Source organism: Bos indicus, chromosome 19 (assembly GCF_029378745.1).
Source record: "Bos indicus isolate NIAB-ARS_2022 breed Sahiwal x Tharparkar chromosome 19, NIAB-ARS_B.indTharparkar_mat_pri_1.0, whole genome shotgun sequence".
NCBI lineage: Eukaryota > Metazoa > Chordata > Mammalia > Artiodactyla > Bovidae > Bos > Bos indicus.
The window spans coordinates 27,563,098-27,590,387 of NC_091778.1; the positions used below are offsets into that span (position 1 = coordinate 27,563,098).

At 42.5% G+C, this 27,290-nt stretch overlaps 2 protein-coding genes across 6 annotated transcripts in view; one reads left to right on the forward strand and one right to left on the reverse strand.

Annotated features, from left to right (window-relative positions):
- ZFP3 (ZFP3 zinc finger protein) overlaps nt 1-27,290 on the reverse strand; it is a 136,389-nt gene that overhangs the window by 52,262 nt on the left and 56,837 nt on the right. The window contains exon 3 of one of the 5 annotated variants that reach the window (XR_011561965.1): nt 17,920-18,569. The exons of 3 other annotated variants lie outside the window; for them this stretch is intronic. The gene's annotated coding sequence lies outside the window, so the exon portion shown is untranslated. Of the gene's footprint in view, nt 1-16,851; nt 17,486-17,919; nt 18,570-27,290 lie in introns of those variants that run through there. One more of the 5 variants, XR_011561966.1, reaches the window with a different exon arrangement.
- Nucleotides 22,136-26,244, forward strand: ZNF594 (zinc finger protein 594). Its single transcript, XM_019980402.2, is given in 6 exon segments — nt 22,136-22,225; nt 22,284-22,406; nt 22,590-23,233; nt 23,235-23,573; nt 23,575-23,733; nt 23,735-26,244. Coding segments are annotated over 6 exon segments (2,232 nt in total). The 3' UTR covers nt 24,612-26,244.

The following is a 27,290-nucleotide window of genomic DNA, read 5'->3' on the forward strand; positions in this document are numbered from 1 at the left end:
TGGTTTTCAGTTAAAACCTCAGAGTTGGTAGGTTCAGGGTAAGGTGTCATGTCCAGATTCTACCATTCACCCTTCTTTTCTTACAGGGTTTTGATCAATTAAAAATTGACAAAGAATTGCCATCAGGTGAGGATAATAACAATAACAACAATAGCATCACTAACACGGGCCCAGAGTGACTGAGCACTACTTTATGTTATGTTCTAAGGGATCACTGTGCAGTGTAACGACAACCTTGAACAGGCAGGCCTAGGGGGACAGTTATAGTTATCAGGGAAGGGCTTCATCCTCCTCCTTCCACCTCCTTGGCCTTGCTGTTCCTTGAAAACCACTCTGATGGTCTCATTCTTCCCTGCCCTCAGATAAAATCTGAAGGTGATGGATTTTTCTGTTCACTCTACGGTAATAAAAAGTCTGCCAGGTGTGGTTTACACAGGTGTGTGCATTTCTTAAAACTCAGTGACTACACACTTCAGATTTTTGCATTTCAACCTAAGTAAATTTTACCTCAAAAGAATCTGGCTGCCAATGCAGGGGACATGGGTTTGATCCCTAGTTGGGGAAGATTCCACATATTGCAGGGAAACCAAACCCATGTGCCACAACTAATAAAGCCTGAGCGCCCTAGAACCTGCGCTCTGCAATGAGAAGCCACCACAGTGAGAAGCCCGTGCACCCCAACTAGAGAGCACCCCTGCTAGACACAGCTAGAGAAAGCCTGCACGCAGCAGTTAAGACCCAGTGCAACCAAAAATAAATAAATAAAATTAAAAAAAGAGAAAAACTGTAAACAAATATTGAACTCTATAATGATATGCACCCTGAAGTAGTTAGGGGAGGCACACTAGTGTTCGCAATTTATGTTGAAATAATTCCAAAGACAAAAAAGTTGTAGAGCCCGCACTTTAGGCCAGAGAGAGGGTTGGAGCCATTTCTCCTTTTTTTTTGCCACGACATGTGGCATGTGCGATCTTAGTTCTCTGACTAGGAATAGAACCCATGCCCCCTGCAATGGAAGCCTGGAGAACCACTGGACTGCCAGGGAATTCCCTCTCATCTCTCCCTTTTGAGATAAAATAACTTCATCCCTATTCTCAGCAAATCTCTTAGAGTCAATTCAGTCAAGCTAGTCCCTCTCTTTTCCTCCTTCTCCATGGAAATTAAGAGAAAGAGGATGACTCCCTCCTGACTAAGGATGACCTTTTCCCGAACTTGCTGTGTGGCCAATGGACTGGGGGTCAATCCAGCTCTGCCTCCCTGGTAGGTGTTCTTCACCTCCCCGATATGTACTCCACTCTTTCCAGGAAAAGCTCCTGATTTTCCCATTGGATCCACTTATTTTTCTTCTCTCTGTTAATGAAGTTTATGTACAGTCTCATCCCTAACATAGGCTAGAGCATGTGACCCAGTCTGGGCAATCAGAGGCTCTCATTCCCTTGGCCCCAGTGACTGATTGGTTGATGCATTGAGTACCAAGGCAGGTGTCCCCTTTCACTGGATCTGAAGCTGAGGGGATACAAGTTCTCAAGAGAGAGCCCATCATGAAGGATGCTGAGCTAAGAGAGTCCACATGCAATTGGCATTGTTTGAGCTCCTGTAAGCAGCCATGCTTGAAAGCTGGCATACCCTCTGGAGTTTTTAGTTACTTGAGCCAATATTCTTCAAGTCTTTGACTCTGCACATTAAGGCTTATCCTCATCACTGCTGCCTAATCTAGGTCTTGCCATCATTCATCTGGCTTAATGCAAAAGCCTCCTGACTATTCTCTCCTCCCCCAATGCATCTCCCACTTGCTGTCAGAGTAAACTTTCTAAAACACAAATATGATTATATCATGGCTCTGCTTAAAACCTCTCCATGGTGCCCTTATTGCCTACAATTAAAATCCACACTCTTTTGTACACCATGTAATGCCTTGATAACTGGTCCCTACCAGCCTCAAAGTGGAGAGTGAAAAAGTTGGCTTAAAGCTCAACATTCAGAAAATGAAGATCATGGCATCTGGTCCCATCACTTCATGGGAAATAGATGGGGAAACAGTGGAAACAGTATAAGACTTTATTTTTGGGGGCTCCAAAATCACTGAGATGGTGACTGCAGCCACGAAATTAAAAGACGCTTACTCCTTGGAAGAAAAGTTATGACCAACCTAGATAGCATATTGAAAAGCAGAGACATTATTTTGCCAAAAAAGGTCCATCTAGTCAAGGCTATGGTTTTTCCTGTGGTCATGTATGGATGTGAGAGTTGGACTGTGAAGAAAGCTGAGCATTGAAGAACTGATGCTTTTGAACTGTGGTGTTGGAGAAGACTCTTGAGAGTCCCTTGGACTGCAAGGAGATCCAACCAGTCCATTCTGAAGGAGATCAGCCCTGGGATTTCTTTGGAAGGAATGATGCTGAAGCTGAAACTCCAGTACTTTGGCCACTTCATGTGAAGAGTTGACTCATTGAAAAAGACTCTGATGCTGGGAGGGATTGGGGGCAAGAGGAGAAGGGGATGACAGAGGATGAGATGGCTGGATAGCATCACTGACTCAATGGATGTGAGTCTGGGTGATGATGGACAGGGAGGCCTGGTGTGCTGCGATTCATGGGGTCACAAAGAGTCGAACATGATTGAGCGACTGAACTAACTGACTGACCAGCCTCATTTCAGCACTTCCTGTCCTCCCGCCATGCATCCTGACCACAGGAAACTGCTTGCAGCACTCCCAAAGGAATGAAATGGTGCTAAGGCTTTCCATAGTCTCTTCCTGCTGCTGGGAACACCCCTTCTCCCCTTCTCCACTGGATAAACTGTGACTCACTCCTCAGAACCCAGCTGGGGTGTTGCTTTTTCCATGAGGTCTTTACTCACCCTTTTCCAGTATTTCTCTTATACTTATCATAGTGCATAACTATCTCCATCTCATGGTTACACATCTCTTTCCCATCAGATATTGGGCTCCTTGAGGGTTTGGATTATTTTAGGGTGACTCTAAATTCATTTTTGCCCAGGAGAGTTTTGGCTTTAATGCCTTGGCATAATTATTAACAGCACTCTGTTTAACTCTCAAAAGTGTCCTGGTTTGGATGATAAACCATACATTCAGCCTACTTATTCATGATGTCTGCCCTCAACAGAGTGTTAGAAAATATCTCTTTCAAATGAATACATGAATGTGTGACCCTCCCTAGGTCTCATTTTCTTCTATCAGAAAAATGGCTGAGCTAGACAATTTCTAAGTTCTTTACTTCTTGAGGTGATTCAAATAAAGTCAGTAATCCTAACAGCCAAAACCATCAGATTTATCTTCCCCTCAAAAGGACCTGCCTTACAGAATTACACCTTCAAATATATTCATGCCTGGATCAACAACCCTACAGACCATTACCTTCTGGGAGGCTGGCAACTGACACAATATGGACTGAAGACGGAAGTCTTCTCACCTGAAGACACAGTTCCCTCAGGTAGCCCCACTAGTTGCTGGATAATTTCCTTTGTTGTTGTTCAGTCACTCAGTTGTATCCAACTCTTTGCAACCCCATGGACTTCAGAATGCCAGGCTTCCCTGTCCTTCACCATCTCCTGGAGCTTGCTCAAACTTATGTCCATCAAGTCAGTGATGGACTGACTTCATCTAGTTCAGCCATTTTTCTGATAGAAGAAAATGAGCCCTAGGGAGGGTCACACATTCATGCATTAATTTGAAAGAGATTTTTTTAACACTCTGTTGAGGGCAGACATCAAGCCATCCAACCACCTCATCCTCTAAAATCCCCTTCTCCTGCCTTCAATCTTTTCCAGCATCAGGGTCTTTTCTAATGAGCCAGCTCTTCACATCAGGTCTTTCCAATGAATATTCAGGACAAATTTCCTTTAGGATTTACTGGTTTGATCTCCTTGCTGTCCAAGGGACTCTTAAGAGTCTTCTTCAACACCACAGTTCAAAAGCATCAATTCTTTGATGCTCAGCCTTCTTTATGGTCCAACTCTCACATCCATACATGACTACTGGGAAAACCATAGCTTTGACTAGACGGACCTTTATCAGCAATGTCCCTGCTTTTTAACAAGCTATCTAGGTTGGTCGTAGCTTTTCTTCCAAGGAGCAGGTGTTTGTTAATTTCATGGCTGCAGTCACCATCTGCAGTGATTTTGAAGCCCAAGAAAGGATAATCTCCTAACAACAGAGAAAAAAACAATTTCCACTGGTTCTTGTGATGTGCTTTGCATCAACAGTGTTATGATTGCTCAGACATGTCTTCTGAATTGTAGGCATCGGTTTCTAACCTAGCCCAACCACTTCTCTGCATGCTTTGTCACAGCCGCACAGCAGAATGAAATCCTACCTTGATTAACTCTTGGTTGCTGAAAACCCTCCACCATAAATAGACAGGTAACAGCTGACTGTGGTCACATTGCATTTTACTACTACAGTAGAGTGTGCAAAGTGCTCCCTCATAGCTAAGTTGGTAAAGAATCTGCCTGCAATGCAGGAGACCTGGGTTTGATCCCTGGGGTGGGAAGATCCCCTGGAGAAGGAAATGGCAACCTACTCCAGTATTCTTGCCTGGAGAATCCCATGGACAGAGGAGCCTGGCGGGCTACAGTCCATGGGGTCGCATAGAGTCAGACACGACTGAGCGACTAAACCACCATGAGAGTGTGCAAATCTCTATCTGCAAAACCACTGTAAGAACAGCCAATTAATATTGCTGCATCTTGGTCCTTCATCTGTAGAAGTTTATATATTTACTCACATCTCATTGCCAAAATTTAATGCAAAGTATTCAATCAACTAGACTTGCACAATTCAAATATTCTACAATCAAACAAGCTTAAAATTGAAGCTGAATTACTTAAAATAAACTTTCACAAAGTGAGCTATGAACTAACAGGTTTTGAATTATTACTTTTTCAATATTAGATGCCTCAGCATTTTTTTTTAAACAAATTGAGGGTCAGTGGAACATGGCTTAGGTTTTAACCAAAATAGCAAAAGGTAGAATTTAAGAAAAATGAAATTCCCCTGATGATAGAAAAAAAAAGGTTGATTTGCATAACTTGTACACATCTACCTCCCCTGAGGCACCAAACAAAAATAAATCTAATACATTTAATGTTTACACTCTACAATGCTATTCTTAGTGGCCAGGAAAAACTTCTTCCTCTAAAGTACTCTAAAAATAAAAGTACCATAAATTTCTCACAGTTGTTTAGAAAAGATATTCAATATTTCATATATCAAATCTCTATTGTATCATTAGCCTACTTTAATAACAATTCTATAATTATTTACAGTTTCAAATTTACCTGAAAACAAAAACAACTATATACAGATTTTTTTTAAAGGCCAGCTTTAGCCACTGTGGAGAACAGTTTGGCAACATCTAGATAGTGGTAAAGAATCTGCTTGCCAACGCAGGAGACACAGGAGATGTGGGTTTGATCCCTGGTTGGGAAGATCCCCTGCAATAGGAAATGGCAACTTGCTCCAGTACTTTTGCCTGGAAAATTCCACGGACAGAGGAGCCTGGTGGGCTACAGTCCTTAGGGTCACAAAGAGATGAACACTATTGAGCAACTGAACACACACACAAAGCAAAACTGAATACGACCCAGCAACCCTACTGCAGAATACATACACTACAACAGTGACTTTTGACATTTTTGGCACCAGATCTCCATCACACTCTTCAAAATGACTGAGGACACCAAAGAAATTTTGTTTATGCAGAAGATACCTATTGATATTTACCTTATTGGAAAGTAAAAGTGAGAAAGACTTAAGATAATGATTTATTCATTTAAAACAATGACCCATTCATATTAATGTAAATAAAATTTAGTTAAAATAATCACATTTTCCCAAGCCAAAAAATAAAAATTAGTGAGAAGTCTTTGGCATTGTTACATTTTTATGAATCTCTTTGTCTAGCTTATTAAAAAATATCCAGACCCTTATATCTTATTTGTGTTGCAAATCAACATCATGTAGCTTCTGGAAGGCTCCATTGTACATTTATGAGCGAGAAAGGGCAAATAACATCTTTATACTATTTATAAAGATAGTTTTGTTCTCATGGCTCAGACCACACTTTGAGAACCACTGTCCAAAAGAAGCTCAAGAACATGCATAAAAATGTTCTTTCTAGATTTTTTTGTTATAATAAGAAAATGGAACTTATATATCTGTCCCTCTGCAGGGGCCTACAAGGGGTGTGTGTGTGTGTGTGTGTGCACGCACGTTCAGTTGTGTTTGACTCTTTGTGACCCATGGACTGTAGCCCGAGAGGCTCCTCTGGCCATGAAATTTTCCAGCCAAGAATACCAGAATGGACTGCCACTTCCTCTTCCAGGAGATCTTCCCAACCCAGATACCCAACCCATGTCTCCTGCATCTCCTGTATTGGCAGGGGCATTCTTGGCTGCACTATTGCTGCTTTGCTCACCCCTCATATTTTCAATGATCAACATGGTGGGTGCTCAGTAAGTATTTGTGGGAGGACGGAAGGAAGAGACAGAGATATTGAGGAAGAAAGTCCACATATTGTCTGCACCCTCTATAGTGAAAGCGCCTGAGTCCTAATCATTGGAACAACAGGGAATTCTATGCAACTTGCTTTAAAATTTAACTGTACTGTATTTCAGGGACATATTTTCACAGATGGAGACTTTTAGTTCACAGGGTAGGAATGACCAAAAGCCATGTGATTCTTGTATAATTTGAAAGGCTTATTTTTCTACTAACTAAAAATAAAGATGTATTAAGATGTCAGTGGCAAACCACTTCACTATTCTTGCCTTGAGAGCCCCATGAACAGTATGAAAAGGCAAAAAGATAAGACACTGAAAGATGAACTCCCCAGGTCGATAGGTGCCCAACATGCTACTGGAGAAGAGTGGAGAAATAACTCCAGGAAGAATGAGGAGACAGTGGCGAAGTGAAAACAATACCCACTTGTTGATGTGATTGGTGATGGAAGTAAAGTCTGATACTGTAAAGAGCAATATTGCATAGGAACCTGGAATGTTAGGTCCATGAATCAAGGTAAATTAGAAGTGGTCAAACAGGAGATGGCAAGAGTGAACATCAACATTTTAGGAATCAGTGAAATAAAATGGACTGGAATGGGTGAATTTAACTCAGATGACCCTTATATCTACTACTGTGGGCAAGAACCCCTTAGAAGAAATGGAGTAACCCTTATAGTCAACAAGAGTCCAAAATATAGTACTTGGATGCAATCTCAAAAATGACAGGATGATCTCTGCTTGTTTCCAAGGCAAATCATTCAATATCACAGTAATCCAAGTCTATGCCCCAACCAGTAATGCTGAAGAAGCTGAAGTTGAATAGTTCTATGAAGACCTATAAGACTTTCTAGAACAAACACCCAAAAAAGATATCCTTTGCACCATAGGGGACTGGAATGCGAAAGTAGGAAGTCAAGAGATACCTGGAGTAACAGGCAAATTTGGCCTTGGAGTACGGAATGAAGCAGGACAAAGGCTAACAGACTTTTGCCAAGAGAACCCATGGTCATAGCAAACACCCTCTTCCAACAACACAAGAGAAGACTCTACACATGGACATCAACAGATGGTCAATACCGAAATCAGATTGATCAGATTCGTTGCAGCCAAAGATGGAGAAGTTCTATACAGTCATCAAAAACAGGGCTGGGAGCTGACTGTGGGTCAGATCATGAACTCATTATTGGAAAATTCAGGCTTAAATTGAAGAAAATAGGGAAAACCACTAGACCATTCAGGTATGACCTAAATCATATTCCTCACAATTATACAGTGGAAGTGACAAATAGATTCAAGGGATTAGATCTGACAGACAGACTACCTGAAGAACTATGGATGGAGGTTCATGACATTGTACAGAAGGCAGTGATCAAGACCATCCCCAAGAAAAAGAAATGCAAAAAGGCAAAATGGTTGTCTGACAAGGCCTTACAAATAGCTGAGAAAAGAAGAAAAGTGAAAGGAGAAAAGGAAAAATATACCCATTTGAATGCAGAGTTTCAAAGAATAGCAAGGAGAGATAAGAAAGCCATCCTCAGTAATCAATGCAAAGAAACAGAGGCAAACAATAGAATGAAAAAGACTAGAGATCTCTTCAAGAAAATTACAGATACCAAGGAAACATTTCATGCAAAAATGGACACAATAAAGGACAGAAATGGTATGGACCTAACAGAAGCAGAAGATATTAAGAAGAGGTGGCAAGAATACACAGAACTATAGAAAAAATATCTTCATGACCCAGATAACCATGATGGTGTGATCACTGACCTAGAGCCAGACATCCTGGAATGCGAAGTCAAGTGGGCCTTAAGAAGCATCACTATGAACAAAGCTAGTGGAGATGATGGAATTCCAGTTGAGCTATTTCAAATCCTAAAAGATGATGCTGTGAAAGTGCTACACTCAATATGCCAGCAAATTTGGAAAACTCAGCAGTGGCCACAGGACTGGAAAAGCTCAGTTTTCATTCCAATCCAAAGAAGGGCAATGCCAAAGAATGTTCAAACTACCACACAATTGCACTCATCTCACATGCTAGCAAAGTAATGTGCAAAATTCTCCAAGCCAGGCTTCAACAGTTCGTGAACCATGAACTTCCAGATGTTCAATCTGGTTTTAGAAAAGGCAGAGGAACCAGAGATCAAATTGCCAACATCCACTGGATTATAGAAAAAGGAAGAGAATTCCAGAAAAACATCTACTTCCGCTTTATTGATTACACCAAAGCCTTTGACTGTGTAGATCACAAAAAACTGTGGAAAATTTTTCAAGAGATGGGAATACCAGACTACCTTACCTGCCTCCTAAGAAATCTGTATGCAGATCAAGAAGCAACAGTTAGAACTGGACATGGAACAACAGACTGGTTCCAAATTGGGAACGAGTAGGTCAAGGCTGTATATTGTCACCCTGCTTATTTAACTTATATACAGAGCACATCATGCAAAATGCTGGGCTGGATGAAGCACAGGTTGGAATCAAGATTGCTGGGAGAAATATCAATAACCTCAGATATGCAGATGACACCACCCTTATGGCAGAAAGCAAAGAGGAACTAAAGAGCCTCTCAATGAAAGTGAAAGAGGAAAGTGAAAAAGCTGGCTTAAAACTCAACATTCAAAAAATGAAGATCATGGCATCTGGTCCCATCACTTCTTGGCGAATAGATGGGAAAACAATGGAAACAGGGACAGACTTTATTTTGGGGAGTCTAAAATCACTGCAGATGGTGACGCAGCCATGAAATTAAAAGATGCTTGCTCCTTGGAAGAAAAGGTATGACAAATCTAGACAGCATATTGAAAACCAGAGACATTACTTTGCCTACAAAGGTCCATCTAGTCAAAGCTATGGTTTTTTCAGTAATCATGTATGGATGTGAGAGTTGGACCATGAAGAAAGTTGAGCCAAAGAATTGATGCTTTTGAACTGTGGTGTTGGAGAAGACTCTTGAGAGTCCCTTGGACTGCAAGGAGATCCAACCAGACCATCCTAAAGGAAATCAGTCCTGAATATTCATTGGAAGGACTGATGCTGCAGCTGAAACTCCAATACTTTGGCCACCTGATGCAAAGAATCGACTCATTGGAAAAGACCCTGATGCTGGGCAAGATTGAAAGCAGGAAGAGAAAGGGATGACAGAGGATGAGATGGTTGGATGGCATCACCGACTCGATGGACATGAGTTTGAGCAAGCTCCGGGAGTTGGTAATAGACAGGGAAGCCTGGCATGCTGCAATGCATGGAGACTCAGAGTCGGACACAACTGAGCGACTGAACTGAACTGAAGGTGTCAGAGTTGTTAACAATCATGGGCTGAAGACTACTGCCATCTACTGGTGCATTAAGAAGTCCACATGTTATGGGTAAAATGGCCGTTGCCCTTAAGAAAAAAAATATTTTGCCCACATTTTGTTTGGAAGTATTCGATAATTTGAACATAAAACTGAAATATTTACTTAAAGACCTTTTTATAAACTAGATAATTAATGTAGAACTCTTTGTTACATACAAATTTTTGCATGTACATCAGAGGTTTTTCTTATTATAACTTAGGTAAATTTGTTAACATTTTTCTGAGACCAAACAGCAAAATCAATGGTTAAAACAAGTTAACAGTATTGTCTTAATTTAAAGATATTTTCCTTTCTCTCCTCTTATCTTGCTTTTACTTGGTCTCTGACTGTGTGGTTCACAATAAACTGTGGAAAATTCTGAGAGATAGGAATACCAGACCACCTGACCTGCCTCTTGAGAAACCTATATGCAGGTCAGGAAGCAACAGTTAGAACTGGACACAGAACAACAGACTGGTTCCAAATATGAAAAGGAGTACGTCAAGGCTGGAAACACTGGGCTGGAGGAAGCACAAGCTGGAATCAAGATTGCCAGGAGAAATATCAATAACCTCATACATGCAGATGATACTACCCCTATGGCGGAAAGTGAAGAAGAACTAAAGAGCCTCTTGATGAAAGTGAAAGAGGAGAGTGAAAAAGTTGGCTTAAAGCTCAACATTCAGAAAACTAAGATCATGGCATACAGTCCCATCACTTCATGGCAAATAGATGGGAAAACAATGGAAACAGGGACAGACTTTATTTTAGGGGGTCTCCAAAATCACTGCAGATGGTGACTGCAGCCATGAAATTAGAAGATGCTTACTCCTTAGGAGGAAAGTTATGACCAACCTAGAGAGCATATTAAAAAGCAGAGACAGTACTTTGTCAACAAAGATCCGTCTAGTCAAGGCTATAGTTTTTCCAGTAGTCATGTATGGATGTGAGAGTTGGACTCTAAAGAAAGCTGAGTGCTGAAGAATTGATGCTTTTGAACTGTGGTGTTGGAGAAGACTCTTGAGAGTCCCTTGGACTGCAAGGAAATCAGTCCTGGGTGTTCATTGGAAGGACTGATGTTGAAGCTGAAACTCCAATATTTTGGCCACCTGATGTGAAGAGCTGACTCATTTGAAAAGACCCTGATATTGGGAAAGATTGAATGCAGGAGGAGAAGGGGACAACAGAGGATGAGATAGTTGGATGGCATCACCAACTCAATGGACGTGAGTTTGTGTTAACTCCGGGGGTTGATGATGGACAGGGAGGCCTGGCGTGCTGCGGTTTATGGGGTTGCAAAGAGTCAGACATGACTGAGCAACTGAACTGAACTGATTTACATGGTGAGAAATTCCTTAAACCTCATGCAGAAGAAAAAAAATAGTAGTCTATAGTAACTGCCACCAAAATATTTGCTCCTTGTAAATAAAACACAAACATCCATGGTCCTTTTTCAACACCTGTTTTTGTTCACTTTTATATCCTCAATGGTCAGCACTTAAGTTCTGTTCAGTCGCTCAGTCGTGTGTGACTCTTTGCAACTCCAGGGACTGCAGCACGCCAGGCCTCCCTGTCCATCACCAACTCCCAGAGCTTGTTCAAACTCATGTCCATCGAGTTGGTGATGCCATCCAACCATCTCATCTTCTGTCATCCCCTTCTCCTCCTGCCTTCAATCTTGCCCAGCATCAGGGTCTTTTCCAATGAGTCGGTTCTTTGCATTAGGTAGCCAAAGTATTGGAGTTTCAGCTGCAGCATCAGTCCTTCCAATGAATATTCAGGACTGATTTCCTTTAGGATGGTCTGGTTGGATCTCCTTGCAGTCCAAGGGACTCTCAAGAGTCTTCTCCAACACCACAGTTCAAAAGCATCAATTCTTTGGCTCAACTTTCTTCATGGTCCAACTCTCACATCCATACATGATTACTGAAAAAACCATAGCTTTGACTAGATGGACCTTTGTAGGCAAAGTAATGTCTCTGGTTTTCAATATGCTGTCTAGATTTGTCATACCTTTTCTTCCAAGGAGCAAGCATCTTTTAATTTCATGGCTGCGTCACCATCTGCAGTGATTTTAGACCCCCCAAAATAAAGTCTGTCCCTGTTTCCATTGTTTTCCCATCTATTTGCCAATAAGTGATGGGACCAGATGCCATGATCTTCATTTTTTGAATGTTGAGTTTTAAGCCAGCTTTTTCACTTTCCTCTTTCACTTTCATCGAGAGGCTCTTTTGTTCCTCTTTGCTTTCTGCCATAAGGGCAAAAGCTAATACAGTTTTGCCAAGAGAACGCACTGGTCATAGCAAACACCCTCTTCCGACAACATAAGAGAAGACTCTACACATGGACATCACCAGATGGTCAACACCAAAATCAGATTGATTATATTATTTGCAGTCAAAGATGGAGAAGCTCTATACAGTCAACAAAAACAAGACCAGGAGCTGACTGTGGCTCAGATCATGAACTCCTTATTACCAAATTCAGACTTAAATTGAAGAAAGTAGGGAAAACCATTAGACCATTCAGGTATGACCTAAATCGAATCCCTTATGATTATACAGTGGAAGTGAGAAATAGATTTAAGGGACTAGATCTGATAAACAGAGTACCTGATGAACTATGGACAGAGGTTCGTGACATTGTACAGGAGACAGGAATCAAGACCATCCCCATGGAGAAGAAATGCAAAAAAGCAAAATGGCTGTCTGAGGAGGCCTTACAAATAGCTGTGAAAAGAAGAGAAGTGAAAAGCAAAAGAGTAGAGGAAAGATATTCCCATTTGAATGCAGAGTTCCAAAGAATAGCAAGGAGAGATAAGAAAGCCTTCCTCAGCGATCAGTGGAAAGAAATAGAGGAAAACAACAGAATGGTAGGGTCTAGAGATCTCTTCAAGAAAATTAGAGATACCAAGAGAACATTTCAGGCAAAGATGGGCTCGATAAAGGACAGAAATGGTATGAACCTAACAGAAGCAGAAGATATTAAGAAGAGGTGGCAAGAATACACAGAACTGTACAAAAAAGATCTTCATGACCAAGATAATCACGATGGTATGATCACTCACCTAGAGCCAGACATCCTGGAATGTAAAGTCAAGTGGGCCTTAGGAAGCATCACTACGAACAAAGCTAGTGGAGGTGATGGAATTCCAGTTGAGCTATTTCAAATCCTGAAAGATGATGCTGTGAAAGTGCTGCACTCAATATGCCAGCAAATTTGAAAAACTCAGCAGTGGCCACAGGACTGGAAAAGGTCAGCTTTCATTCCAATCCCAAAGAAAGTCAAAGCCAAAGAATGCTCAAACTACCGCACAATTGCACTCATCTCACACACTAGTAAAGTAATGCTCAAAATTCTCCAAGCCAGGCTTCAGCAATACATGAACTGTGAACTTCCAGATGTTCAAGCTGGTTTTAGAAAAGGCAGAGGAACCAGAGATCAAATTGCCAACATCTGCTGGATCATAGAAAAAGCAAGAGAGTTCCAGAAAAACATTTATTTCTGCTTTATTGACTATGCCAAAGCCTTTGACTGTGTGGACCACAATAAACTGTGGAAAATTCTGAAAGAGATGGGAATACCAGACCACCTGCTGCCTCTTCAGAAACCTATATGCAGGTCAGGAAGCAACAGTTAGAACTGGACATGGAACAACAGACTGGTTCCAAATAGGAAAAGGAGTACGTCAAGGCTGTATATTGTCACTCTGCTTATTTAACTTCTATGCAGAGTACATTATGAGAAACACCAGGCTGGAAGAAGCACAAGCTGGAATCAAGATGGCCAGGAGAAATATCAATAACCTCAGATATGCAGATGACACCACCCTTATGGCAGAAAGTGAAGAAGAACTAAAAAGCCTCTTGATGAAAGTGAAAGAGGAGAGTGAAAAAGTTGGCTTAAAGCTCAACATTCAGAAAACTAAGATCATGGCATCTGGTCCCATCACTTCATGGGAAATATATGGGGCAACAGTGGAAACAGTGTCAGACTTTATTTTTTCAGTCTCCAAAATCACTGCAGATGGTGATTGCAGTCATGAAGTTAAAAGACGCTTACTCCTTGGAAGGAAAGTTATGACCAACCTAGATAGCATATTAAAAAGCAGAGATATTACTTTGCCAACAAAGGTCCATCTAGTCAAGGCTATGGTTTTTCCAGTGGTCATGTATGGATGTGAGAGTTGGACTGTGAAGAAAGCTGAGCATTGAAGCATTGATGCTTTTGAACTGTGGTGTTGGAGAAGACTCTTGAGAGTCCCTTGGACTGCAAGGAGATCCAACCAGGCCATCCTAAAGGAGACCAGTCCTGGGTGTTCATTAGAAGGACTGATGCTGAGGCTGAAACTCCAGTACTTTGGCCACCTCATACAAAGAGTTGACTCATTGGAAAAAACCGTGATGCTGGGAGGGATTGAGGGCAGGAGGAGAAGGGGATGACAGAGGATGAGATGGCTGGATGGCATCACTGACTCAATGAACATGAGTTTGGGTGAACTCCGGGAGTTGGTGATGGACAGGGAGGACTGACATGCTGTGATTCATGGGGTCGCAAAGAGTCGGACACGACTGAGCAACTGAACTGAACTGAACTGATAAGGGTGGTGTCATCTGCATATCTGAGGTTATTGATATTTCTCCCGGCAACCTTGATTCCAGCTTGTGCTTCATCCAGCCCGGCATTTCACGTGATGTACTATGCATATAAGTTAAATAAGCACTCCTTTCCCAATTTGGAATCAGTCCGTTGTTCCATGTCAGGTTATAACTGGACATAATGGATCTCATAAAGGATTGCAATAAATATTGTGGGAGGAAGGTGGGGAGGGAAGGAGAAAAGATGTAAGGGAGGAAGGAACATTGATTGTGCTCACAAAAAGAGAAAGAAATGCTCACAAAAAGAAGAGATCTTCAGAGTTCCTTCCATCTCTATGATTCTAGAATATTAGTAACTATGACAAGGAAGCCCGTGGTGAATTACAAAGATTTCAAAGGCAACCAAAAGTCACTGTAAAAAACGGATTCAGGCATCCTTGCCCTCCATCATCAATGAAACAGCCCTGCCTTTAAAGATGATTACCAAGAAGTCCCCATTTTTTCAAATACTCACTAAATCTCCACTATTATGAATCCGGGTAGGGAAAATCCATCAAAACATGAAAATATTCACCCACCAACTTCCAGTTAGTCCCCTTGCAAAAAAAACCCTCCCAACTTAATATCCATGACTGTTTCCACCATCTAGTTAACACCTTGTCCCTTGGGTGATGTAAAGATTTTGCATAATAAAATTAAAATACTGTACAATGAAAATTTGTTAGAAAGTAAAATTCAGATCTTCCAACAAAAGAAGGATTTGGACTTTCCTGTTACATACGTTCCAGTAGAGATGGGTGTATGTGGCTTTCTTGTCCTTCATCAGCCTAACTCTTCAGGGAGAGCTTGATTGCAAAAAACCTTCACAGACCTCCCTGTGTAGTCAAATCTTTTATAAACACTTAGGGCACCATGTACTCTTCAGAACAGCACTCACTACTGTTAACATTTTATATTTATTCATGGAATTGTTTAACTATCTCCTCTTGATGAGTTTAAGTTCCGTGAGGGGACCTTGGGTTTGCTCAACATTCATTGCATCACCAGTGTTTGGCAGAGAGCAGGCATGACATACATACTTTTACAGCAAATGAATTACATAATAAATTCACAGGAGCAGCACGTTAAACCCAGATGAGATCAGAATGCTCTTTGTTCTTAAAAAAAAAAAAAAAAAAAAAGTACTAAAAAGCCAAAACAAACTGCTCTCAATATGACTCTATATTTCTCAAAAAAAATAAATAAATAAAAATGTAGCTAGCATTCTTCCCTCAACCACCCTTTTTCATTCTTCTGGCTTAAGCAGATTTTGGTTCTTTTAAAAAAAAAAAAAACACCGCTATTTGTGCTTTTAAAAGTAATATAAGAAATACAAGAAAACATTCATGTTTACAACTTTTCTGAAAAAAAGAGTAGAAGACCGCTACTGCTAAGTCGCTTCAGTCGTGTCTGACTCTGTGCGACCCCATAGACAGTAGCCCACCAGGCTCCCCCATCCCTGGGATTCTCCAGGCAAGAACGCTGGAGTGGGTTACCATTTCCTTCTCCAACGCATGAAAGTGAAAAGGGAAAGTGAAGTCGCTCAGTCGTGTCCGACTCTTAGCGACCCCATGGACTGCAGCCCACCAGGCTCCTCCATCCATGGAATTTTCCAGGCAAGAGTACTGGAGTGGGGTGCCATTGCCTTCTCCGAGTAGAAGACTGGCCCACCAGATTTTAAAACATAGTTAAAAGCTCACTGTAACAATTTATTATCAAAGCAGATAGAAACAGGTAACAAACAGAAAGTACTTAAAATACATAACCAAGTACATACGTGAATTTAATGAAATCGCAACCCACTCCAAGTACTCTTGCCTGGAAGATCCCATGGACGGAGGAGCGTGGTAGGTTACAGTCCATGGTGTTGCAAAGAGTCGGACACGACTGAGCGACTTCAGTTATTTCAGTTAAAGACAGTATTTAAAATCAGTGAGGAAAAGGAGGGTAATCCATTAAATTGGACTCAGAGAGGTTAGGTAATTTGCCCAAAGTCAAACACCGATAAGTGGTGGGTCAACGATTCTCTCTGATTTTCTAATTATCTTTTTCACTCAGAACTCGACCTGTTAAACATTTCGCTATCCTTTTTAAAATCTCCGTACTGCCAAGGCTTTTTTCTTTTTTTCTGCCAAGCCTTTGACAGGGCAATGCAAATAGAAGGCATCAATGAATCAGACCACAAAGGCACGCAGGGAGAAAAAGATTAAAAATTAAATGTGGTTATCTGATGAGAACGCCCACCCAGACCGACAGGCCGAAGGCAGGCCCGTGGGCGAGTCTAGGACCCCCGGAGGACTTGCGTCTCGGAGGTGGCCTCGCTCGTGTAACGTGGCGCCGGCAGGTGCACCAACCTGCTTGGCGCAGGACCCTCAGGACTCTGCTCGCGCGAGACCGAGCCGACGACACCGAGCCTGCGCAGGGTAGACCCCAGAGCCGGTGGGAGGTGGCCTGGGGGCGGGCTCGCGAATTGGCCGGCACAGCCGGCTGCGGGAAGGTGAACGGCCCCCTGCGGGAGTACGCCGGAAGTGACCGGCCACCGCTGGAGCGGTGTCAGGGGTGGTGGCCCCGCGCCCAAGGGAGGAACAGGGGCAGAGCGCTGGTGGCCGTGGAGGGGGCCCCCTAGGGGTGGCCTGGCGGTGAGACCATGCCGCGATCGCAGAACTGGGGGGCCCCAGGAAGAGAGTCGGGGAGCAGATCTTCGGAGTTGGGCGCTGAACTCTCATTTCTCTGTCAGGCGAGTGTATACTCCTCGGTTTTGTCTCATCACAACAAAGATTTGGAGTGTCCGACATTAAAGCCCTCGGAGTGTCATAGCTCTCTGGTCTTGGACAGACCGTGTTATAGCTCTTAGACAAATCAGTGTTACAGCTCCATGTTACAGTGTTACAGCTCTATTTTATTTAGATAATAACAAAATCCATCCTCGAGATGTGACGGCATGTCAACTCAAAGACACGAAGAGAAGAGCGGTCCAGCGCACCAGAGCTTAGGGTCCTTTTTTTATATGCCCGCACCGCCCCCCTCCCCCCCGCCCCCGACACACACACACATACCAGCCTGCCCTGTGTAAATTGGGTTAGCCAGGAGTGTTGTTTGTTCTACCTGAGGTCCTCACTCCGGTCCTCGGACCTTCCTTTGTTCTATTTTCGCGGGCTTCTCTCTTTCTTGTCTTTTAGCCACCGCCATTCTGGACTCCTTCTCCCTATTCTAACTACCTAACATCACCAAAAAGGGAGAGAGTCTGCAGCTTTTAGGACCTAGGCGCCTTGGCCCTCATTTTGGTCTTGGCACGCCCCGCCCATCCCCAACTCCCCTCCTCCGCTGTGTCCCCTTTTTACTTTCTGTTCCAGTTCCCTCCTGTGAGTTCTGCAAACCACATCTCTCCCAGGCCCAGAATCAACCCCCAGGTGTGAACTGACCTTGCTCCTTGTCCAGTGCTGTGCCAAGCGCATTTGTAGATGTAACTTCAAGTACAAGATCGGGTTTCTACTCTCCAGGAATAACGGACAGCCCCGTTGGGAAGACTAGACTGAACCACAGGAATGAACTGTATGGTTCAGACACGTCCTAATACCTGATCTAAAATGTTCGTACTGTTGGAGCTCAGAAAGGGAGGGACTTGGGCTGGTCTCTTCTTTGTGAAGATCTGTATACTTTTTTTGGTATAGCTTCAAAAGTCATTTTCTTTGGGAAGCCTCCCAGGATTGCCATCTCCCACTTTAAACTGTTCATCTTTTTTAGCTTGTTTAGTTAAACAAGGGTCTGTTTCACAAGCACTTACTACCTGGTGTCGTGTCTTAAGTCTTCCAGGCCCCTAGGCAGGGACTCTTGTCTTAGGTAGTAGTGAAGTTGCTCAGTCGTGTCCGACTCTTAGCGATCCCGTGCACTGTAGCCTACCAGGCTCCTCCATCCATGGAATTTTCCAGGCAAGAGTACTGGAGTAGGTTGCCATTTTCTTCTCCAGGGGATCTTCCCAACCCAGGGATCAAACCCAGGTCTCCCGCATTGCAGGCAGATGCTTTACCGTCTGAGCTACCAGGGAAGCCCCTCTTGTCTTGTGTAGCATCATCTAATGCATGAATAAGAATTTAAAGGATTGAAATAATAATAATAAGGATTGAAATAGTAGAAGGTACTAACTAAGATGAGCCTGAAACAGTGGAAGGTATTTGTGAAAGTCAGAGATAGTAAAAGTTTGGCCAGATTACTTTGTAGACACATTTTACACCCCCCCCACCCCCCCACCCCCCATCCCCGCCGCCCCAGCCTCACCCTGCAGCTTGTGGGGATCTTGGTTTCTGATCAGGGATTGAACTCCAGCCATAGCAGTGGAAGTGCCAAGTCCTAACCACTGGACCATCAGGGAGTTCCCTCTAGACAAATTTTCTTGACTCATGCTGTTTGTTTTTACTTGAACTAGTGGCCAATATTTTAAAGTCAGAAAATTTCTTTCACATCTACTCACTCAAAAGTCTGGGGTTTTAGCATCTCTTGGAAAATCAGAAGATGTGGCCAAACAGGACCCATGTGTCTGCATGGTACAATTAGCAGGAATTGAGTAGCAGTTCCCTCCTTTAGACTCAGTGTAAGATTCTCAGATATCCAGTCCCCACTAATCATTGTCTCCCAGACATTGAAGCAAAGTACCAGCTGTCATTTACCACCTAGTTTTTGTTACTCGTTCTGATGAACTGCCTGGCCTTTTGCCGCATTTGATCTTGATGTAGATGAAGGAGAGTAGGAAGGAGCACAAGTAGGAGAGTCATGGGCAAAGGGACAGAATGGGAAGAAGCCTAGTATATGGGAATGTTAGGGAGGATTCGAGAGCATAGTTTTGATCTTAGAGAATCATAGAGCGGGGCTATTGCTAGGAGTTAAATTGTACCCCCCAAAAGGATATGTTGAGGTCTTAGCCCCTCATGCCTCAGAAGGTGACCTTATTTGAAAACAGGGTCATTGCAGATTGTAGCTGGGTAAGACAAGGATGGGCCCCTACTTCAATATGACCAGTGTCCTTATAAGAAGATGGCCAAATGAAGAGACACAATGCCATGTGAAAATGGAGGCATATGCTGGAGTACTGCATCTGCAAAGCAAGGAACAAAAGGATTTCCTGCTGTCGCCAGAAGCTGGGAGAGAGACCTGGACCAGTTACTCTTAGGAGCCTTCAGGAGGAAGCCACCCAGGCAACACCTTCCTTTCAGACTTCTAACTTCCAGAACTGTGAGAGAATAAATGCCTATTGTTTTAAGTTACCTGGTTCATGGGACTTTGTCATGGCAGCCCTAGGATATAATCCAGCTCTGTGAGTCAATGATAAGCTTTTATTTCCTTTAATGGGTGATAGAAGAAATCATGATAGATTTTTGCTCATTGGTGTAAGCCATGCCTTAGAAAATTATTTCATTTGACAGTGTTCTTAGCACTGATTGGAGCCAGAAAACATGTTTAGAGATTTTACAAGAATCCAAGCATGGAGTGAGAACATTTTGAGTTAGATGGAGTTGGAGCAGTTTTCAGTCTTAGGTAAAATATACAGACAGAAGGGATAGAGAAGGAGAAGTCCACAATGACTACACCAGTGCTTCTCAGATTGTAGCAAAGCTAAGGAATCACCTGCAGCGTGAGCTGGATGAGCACAGATTGCTGGGCCCCTCCCCAACAGACTGATCCTGTGGGTCTTGGCGATGCTTCAGAATTTGCATTTTACTAAGCTCCTGGGTGAGGCTGATGTTGCTGCTGTATGGATCACATTTTTGGTAAACTACTGTGTTTCTGGCTTAGAAAAGTCCAGGCCCCACTAGGGGCTTCTTCACCAGAGTATCCCAGGACCTAGAACAGTGACTGGACACTGTAGGCTCACTGTAGGCACGTTAAATATTTATTCAATAAAAAGTAGTCATTTGGGCAGAAACAGCTGTAAGAAGGGGGAATACATTTAGAAGCAAAATGATGAGTTCATTTTTATACATTTGATTCTTCTTGACTGCCAGTAAGACATTGGACTGGAGATGAATTGTGAATATAGGCTACAGTGTAAGTGAGGAGTTGGAGTTTTAGATTTATGATTCATTTTGGACAAAGGTGATCACTGAAGCCAGAGTTGATATGGTCATTGAGACACAGAATATAAAAGGAGAGGACTAGGAGCTGAGCCTTAGTAACACTAACATTTAATGGCTGGAAAAGCTGAAAGGGTAAAGACAATGAAAAAGTAAAGTGGGTGGAGTATCGTGCATTATGGAAGCTGATAGAGACAAGAATTTCAGGAATTATTTAGTCAAGGGGAAGGAGGAAGAAAGATAACCTGCTGCTGCTGCTGCTAAGTCGCTTCAGTCGTGTCTGACTCTGTGCGACCCCATAGACGGCAGCCCACCAGGCTCCACCGTCCCTGGGATTCTCCAGGCAAGAACACTGGAGTGGGTTGCCATTTCCTTCTCCAATGCATGAAAGTGGAAAGTGAAAGTGAAGTCGCTCAGTTGTGTCCAACTCTTCGCGACCCCATGGACTGCAGCCTACCAGGCTCCTCCGTCCATGGGATTTTCCAGGCAAGAGTACTGGAGTGGGGTGCCATTGCCTTCTCCAGAGAGATAACCTACTATTCACTTATTCAATGATTTTTTAATTGAGCACCCACTAGGGTCCAGGTAGTGGTCCAACACTGCACAAAATAAAGCCCCCCACCCCCATGGAGCTTACACTCTTGGGAGGCTTACACTGTAGTGATGTGTGGCTTTCTGTACATTGGGGTGGGTTTTCTGGTTTTTACTGTGCCGTGCAGCTTACAGGATCTTAGTTCCTCAACCAGGCCACAGCTGTGAAAGTGCCAAGTCCTAACCACTGGACCATCAAGGAATTCCCAGGGTGGTTCTGTTTGTTTGTTTGTTTTTAATGTGTACAATAACACTTTGGAATAAGTGATATTTCTGTTTTACATTTGCAGAAATGATGGTTGGGGAAGATGAAGAAGCTGGGACTCTAACTTGACTCTGCTGGCTTCTAAGCCCTGTTCTTTTCAGAACCCTAAGCTGCCTCTAAGCTGTAATCACTAGGGTCACTTTTCTGCTTTAGATACTACTTATATACTGATGATTCCAAAATCTGTGTGTCCATTTTAGATTTTCCTCCTGGGTTCCTGACCTGCTGATCCATCAGCTTCTCAGAAGTTTCCTCCTGGATGCCTCACAGTTAAGTCAAATATGACATGTCTGAAGTGGAATTCACCAGCTCCTCCCCCTCACCTCCACTTTTTCACTCCCACTACCCAGTCTTTTTTTTTATGTAACTTTAAACTTTTTATTTTATATTGGGGTATAGCCAATTAACAATGCTCTGGTAGTTTCATGTGAACAGCAAAGGGAGTGAGCCATATATATACGTCTATCCATTCTCCCCCAAACCCCTCTTCAATCCAGCCTGGCACATAACACTGAGCAGAGTTCCATGTGCTATACAATAGGTCTTTGTTGATTATCCATTTAAAATATAGCAGTATTAGTGTACCAGTTCTTAATTTATCATATCTCGACTCCAAATCTACCCTTCTTTGCTTTGCTTATGTTACTAGATCTGAACCATCTCCTTTGCCAGCTGGTACAAGACTTATATTTTGTCAACAGAGGTTGCTGGAGGGAAATGCAAGGCCATAGGAAAAAGAAGGAACTTCTTTTGCTGGTGCTGGTGTGCTGTGTATTTATTGGTGTGGTTGCCAACAGATCAGCTAGGGTGAGTGCCACTCACCCTAGTGATTGCTTCTTGTGAACCCGTTCTGGCCTGGACACAGGGCCCAGCAGGTTCCTACCCCATCAAACAGGCCACTTCCAGCTCCAGACTGCCCACCTCCTCCAGTGAATTCCTCCACCACCCTGAAGGCCACTCCTATGCACCAGCTCCAGCCTGCACCCCAGTAGGTTTCTTCTCCATCAATAGAGTGTGTGTTCCTGTGATAGCCACAATCCCTCTGAAAAATGTCTAAATCTCAGTGCCAGCAGGGAAGAGTCTTATTCTAAGTTCCTTGTTCTTCCCTCTACCTCCCTCTTAGACCTTCTGGTGTAGGAAAGAGGTGAAATTTGTATTTTAGGAATTATAGAATGGTCTGCTTATCATTTCAGATTCTGAGACCAGGAGTAAGATAAAAGATTGGAAGTCAAAGATGGAAATTTCAGAAGAAAAAGATTCAGCAAGGGCTGTATCAGAAAGACTCCCAAGACAGATATCCCAGGAATGTGGGTTATTTGAAACTGATGATCCTGAGGACAGGTTATTGAGGTATTGGATAAGCTCCTTAGATGATTCAGTGAGACATCCCTCTTCCCAAGAGAGAGGTATCAGGGAAGTGAATGTGATCCCCAAAAAAACGATTGCAGGAGAGAGAGGCCATGGATGTAAGGAAAGAGAAAAAACCCTTTCTGCAGGAGAAAGATCCCACAGATATGAAGTCTGTGGTCAGAGCTTCAAACAGAAGTCAGAAATAACTGAACATCAGAAAATTGATAATGTAAAGAAAACCTATGAATGTAAGGAATGTGGGAAAACTTTCAATCGAAGCTCAAACCTGATTATACATCAGAGAATTCATACAGGAAAGAAACCATATGTATGTAGTGAATGTGGAAAAGACTTTAATCAAAGTTCAAATCTTATTATACATCAGAGAATTCATACAGAAAAGAAACCTCATATATGTCATGAATATGGAAAAGACTTCAATCAGAGCTCCAACCTGGTTTGACATGAGAATTCATAATGGTGAGAATCCCTATGAATGTAAAGAGTGTGGGAAGGCCTTCAAGGGGAGCTCGAACCTTGTCCTGCATCAGAGAATTCACACTGGAGAGAAGCCATATGTATGCAATGAATGTGGGAAGGCCTTCAATCAAAGCTCAGATCTTATTATTCATCACAGAACTCACACTGGAGAGAAACCCTATAAATGTTATGAATGTGGACAGACTTTCAGTCAAAGCTCACACCTGGTCACACATCAGAGAATTCATACTGGAGAGAAAGGCTTCAAGGGCAGCAACTGTGAAAAGACCTTCAGGCAGTGCTCCCACCTCACTGAACACCAGAGACCACAGTGGGGAGAGACCCCATGAATGTTGCAAATGTGGGAAATCCTTCAGTGGACACACGGCATTTCTGAAACATCAGAGGCTACACACTGGCAAGGAACTTGAATGTGAAAAAGCCTGTACTTCTGACTTGGATCTTATCCAACAACAGAGAATGCACGGGAAGAAAAATCTTATGATGTACTAAGTGTGGAAAATATTTCCAGGGAAGTTCAGATCTAATTCGGCATTGGATAACTCACACTGGAGAGAAACCCTATGAATGCAGTGAATGTGGGAAAGCTTTTGGCCAGAGGTCGCACCTTATGACACACCAGAAAAGTCACACTGGAGAGAAACCCTATCAGTGCAATGAATGTGCAAAAGCCTTCCGGCAACGTTCACTCCTCATCCAGCATCACAGAATCCACAGTGGCGAGAAACCTTGTGAATGCAAGGAATGCACAAAAGCCTTCATCTGGTGCACAGCTTTTCTCAAGCATCAGAGACTTCATACTGGAGAGAAACTTAAGGAAGTTGGGAAAACATTCAGCAAGGAAAAATTGCTTAGAGAAGAGCAAAGAATTCACCAAGAAGAGAAAGCTTATCAGTGCATTCAGTGTGGTAGAACTTTTCGGGGCAGCTCAGACCTCACCCGACATCAGATAACTCACTCAGGAGAGAAACCCCATGAATATAAGGAATGTGGGAAAACTCAGAGCTCAGACCTTATGCAACATCACAGAATACATAGTGGAGAAAAACCTAACGTGTGCAATAAATGTGGGAAATCTTTTAGGGACAGCTCAGATCTCATTAAACACCACTGTGTTCACACTGGCGAGAAACCCTATGAATGCTCTGAGTGTAAGAAGGCCTTCTGCCAGAACTCACACCTTGTTAGTCACCAGAGAATTCACACTGGTGAGAAAGCCTTTGAATGTAGCCACTGTGGGAAGGCCTTCAGCAGGCACACAGCTTTTCTTAAACATCAGAAACTTCACACTGGAAAGGAGCTTGGGGAACACAAGAGAGTCCTTAAATATGACTTACTCTAATAGGAAACAGAAACCTAATGAATGTAGAAAAAGCTTGATGGAGACCATGTCTTATTGCACAGTAAAGGGTTTTTATTGCTGAAAACCATTTGAAAGTAGGAAAACATTTGAAGAGCCCTAATGGATGGAAAACATGTAAGTGTAATGTGGGCAAGCTCTTGGACATAATCACCTTTTCTCTGCTTCATATCTGAAACTGGCATATGATCCAGAGGATACAATTACTTGAGAATGTTTCAGAGGACTTCCATTGTTGTTAACATCATTAGAAATCACTTTGCCAACAACCCCTGAACTAAATTCTTCATGGAAGGAGCCATTTCAATCTTGACTACCTAGTCTAGTGACAAATATAAATCTGCTTTAAGTACTTTAGGGTGATTAAATCTCTCTGGAATGAGTTCTTCCTGTTAGATATATATTTTATACATATTCCCCTTTTATCTCCTTATAAAATACGCTTATGTATATGTGATAATACTAATTAGAATGAACCATTAATTGAGAGGAAACAAAAACTAATAGAAATGACTCGACAACAGGAGAGCTGAAGGCCAGGATACAAGAGCCAAGTGAAGTGTTCCCCAGAGAAAGAATGATAATGACTAGTATCAGGAAATAAAAGAGCAAAGGAAAGGACAGTGGATGTCGGAAATAGGACTAGACTGAGTGCCAGGGCAGAGCATTTAGGTGACCTGAATTGGTAGGAATTAAAGCAACAACTTTGAAAGGTGAAGTGATTAGAGGAAAGTGGTTTTGTCTTGAACCAGAGCTTTGTAATTATTTGAGAATTGGAGACTTTAAGCAGAACTCTGAAAGAGATTAGTCATCTTTAATCTGATAACTGATATTGGTAATTAGGCCCTGTTTATCTGTGCAGTCAAACACAATTGTCAAATATTTCTTGTACCATGAACTACTGGTAGATTGTATATGAAATTACATGTATCAGCAGACAAGAAAGTTACCAAATGGGACACTGTAAGGTGAGAATTTCAACCTATATCTTTCCTCAGTGGGAATAGCTTGTGAGATGCACAGAGGGGATCAGTGGTTCTCAACCAGGGTGATTTTTGCTTCCCAGAGGGCATTTAGCAATGTCCCAGAGACATTGTGGTTGTCACAACTGGGAAGAAAATATTGGCATCTAAAAAGCAGTAATGTTGCTAAATATCTTACAATACATAGCTCACTCTACCCCCAAAAAAGAATTATCTGACCCTAAGTGTCAACAGCACCCTGGATGAGAAGCCCTGCCCTTGGATATTTATAACACCAGTCACCAGGGGCCATTTAAGGAAGCATTTCAGTGTGATATGGGTAGTGGCAGTGCATCCCAATAGGAACCCAGAGTCTGATAGAAAACTAGTTTGATGAACTATTTCAGGAGAAGCAGTGTGGTGTAATGGAGGGGATGCAGATGTGGGTTTGAATCCCAGTAGGACATGTTGGCCTCAGGACCTGGAACAAATTATGTAACCCTTCTGATCCTTATTTTCCTTACTAATAAAATGGTGATAAAATAATCTACCTCCTGGTGTAATTGTGAGCTTTAAATGAGAAAACTGAAATCTACTGTTGACACACAGAAGGGCATCTTGAGCTTTAACCATTTTAAAACAAAAGATGAAGTATTTACAAGCAAAATAAAAGATGTGTAAGAATACAGTGCTGTGTTGTGGCTGGTGTAAAAAAGAAGGACCCCTTAAAGTTCAAAGCACTGGGGGCTAGGGCTCCTCCACAAGTGCGTCCTGAACAGCAGTGGGATATCTTCAAGTGGAGAAGCCCATCCACACCATCCCTGAAAGCTGGCTACTGGGGAATCCCCTGGAAGTCCAGTGGTTAAGACTCGGTTCTTTCACTGCCTTGGGCTTGGGTTCAGTCCCTGATCCTCACAAGCCACATGGTGCAGCCAAAAAATCTCTTCTTCATGCCATTGAGGACCCTCTCCCAACACACTATCAAATCTACCAAACACACTAGTGACATTGGTCACTAAATCTACTCCTTATTTGGCTTCTTTTCTTCAACTCATTTCCTCACTGAAGCAGGATGGGTTTGAATGTAGCAGTTGATGTTTAAAATTGAGCAGGTAATATGTTGATGTCCCTTGGCTGCAGCTACAGTACAAGTCATTTCTCATTTCAGTTGCTGAATCTCTGATGATATAAAGATTTGGAAGAACTTTCTTCCTATGTCTGAAGTTGAGAAGATTAGAAGACCTAAAATTCTGGTCAGCCATGTACATGAGTTAAGCCTATTGTGAAGAAGACCTTAAGCAACTGGGGACAAATTTGGAAGGACTGGCTTGTCTGTCTCTGGAGTTTTGTTAGAATCTTGGGTATAATGATTTCTCCTGATTACCTCTGAAGGGTATCCATGCATTTTTTGGATGTGTGATCAAGGAGACTGTACCCGCCCACAATGTGCTTTCTTTCCTTTTAGCATAAAGAATCTCTGGATCAAATCTGGCAGCACCTTGCGATCCTGAGGGTGAAAGTGAACAAGTCTTCTGTGAGCCTTGGTCTTCCACTACTGTTCTAGTTGTCTTGGAACTGTTCACCTTTTTAATCCATCATGTACACCACTGCTTGATTTTCTTCAAATACTGCTTTTATCATCTCACACACAAACAAACGCAAACTCACATTCAAAAAGGATCCAGTGGCTGCCCATTTT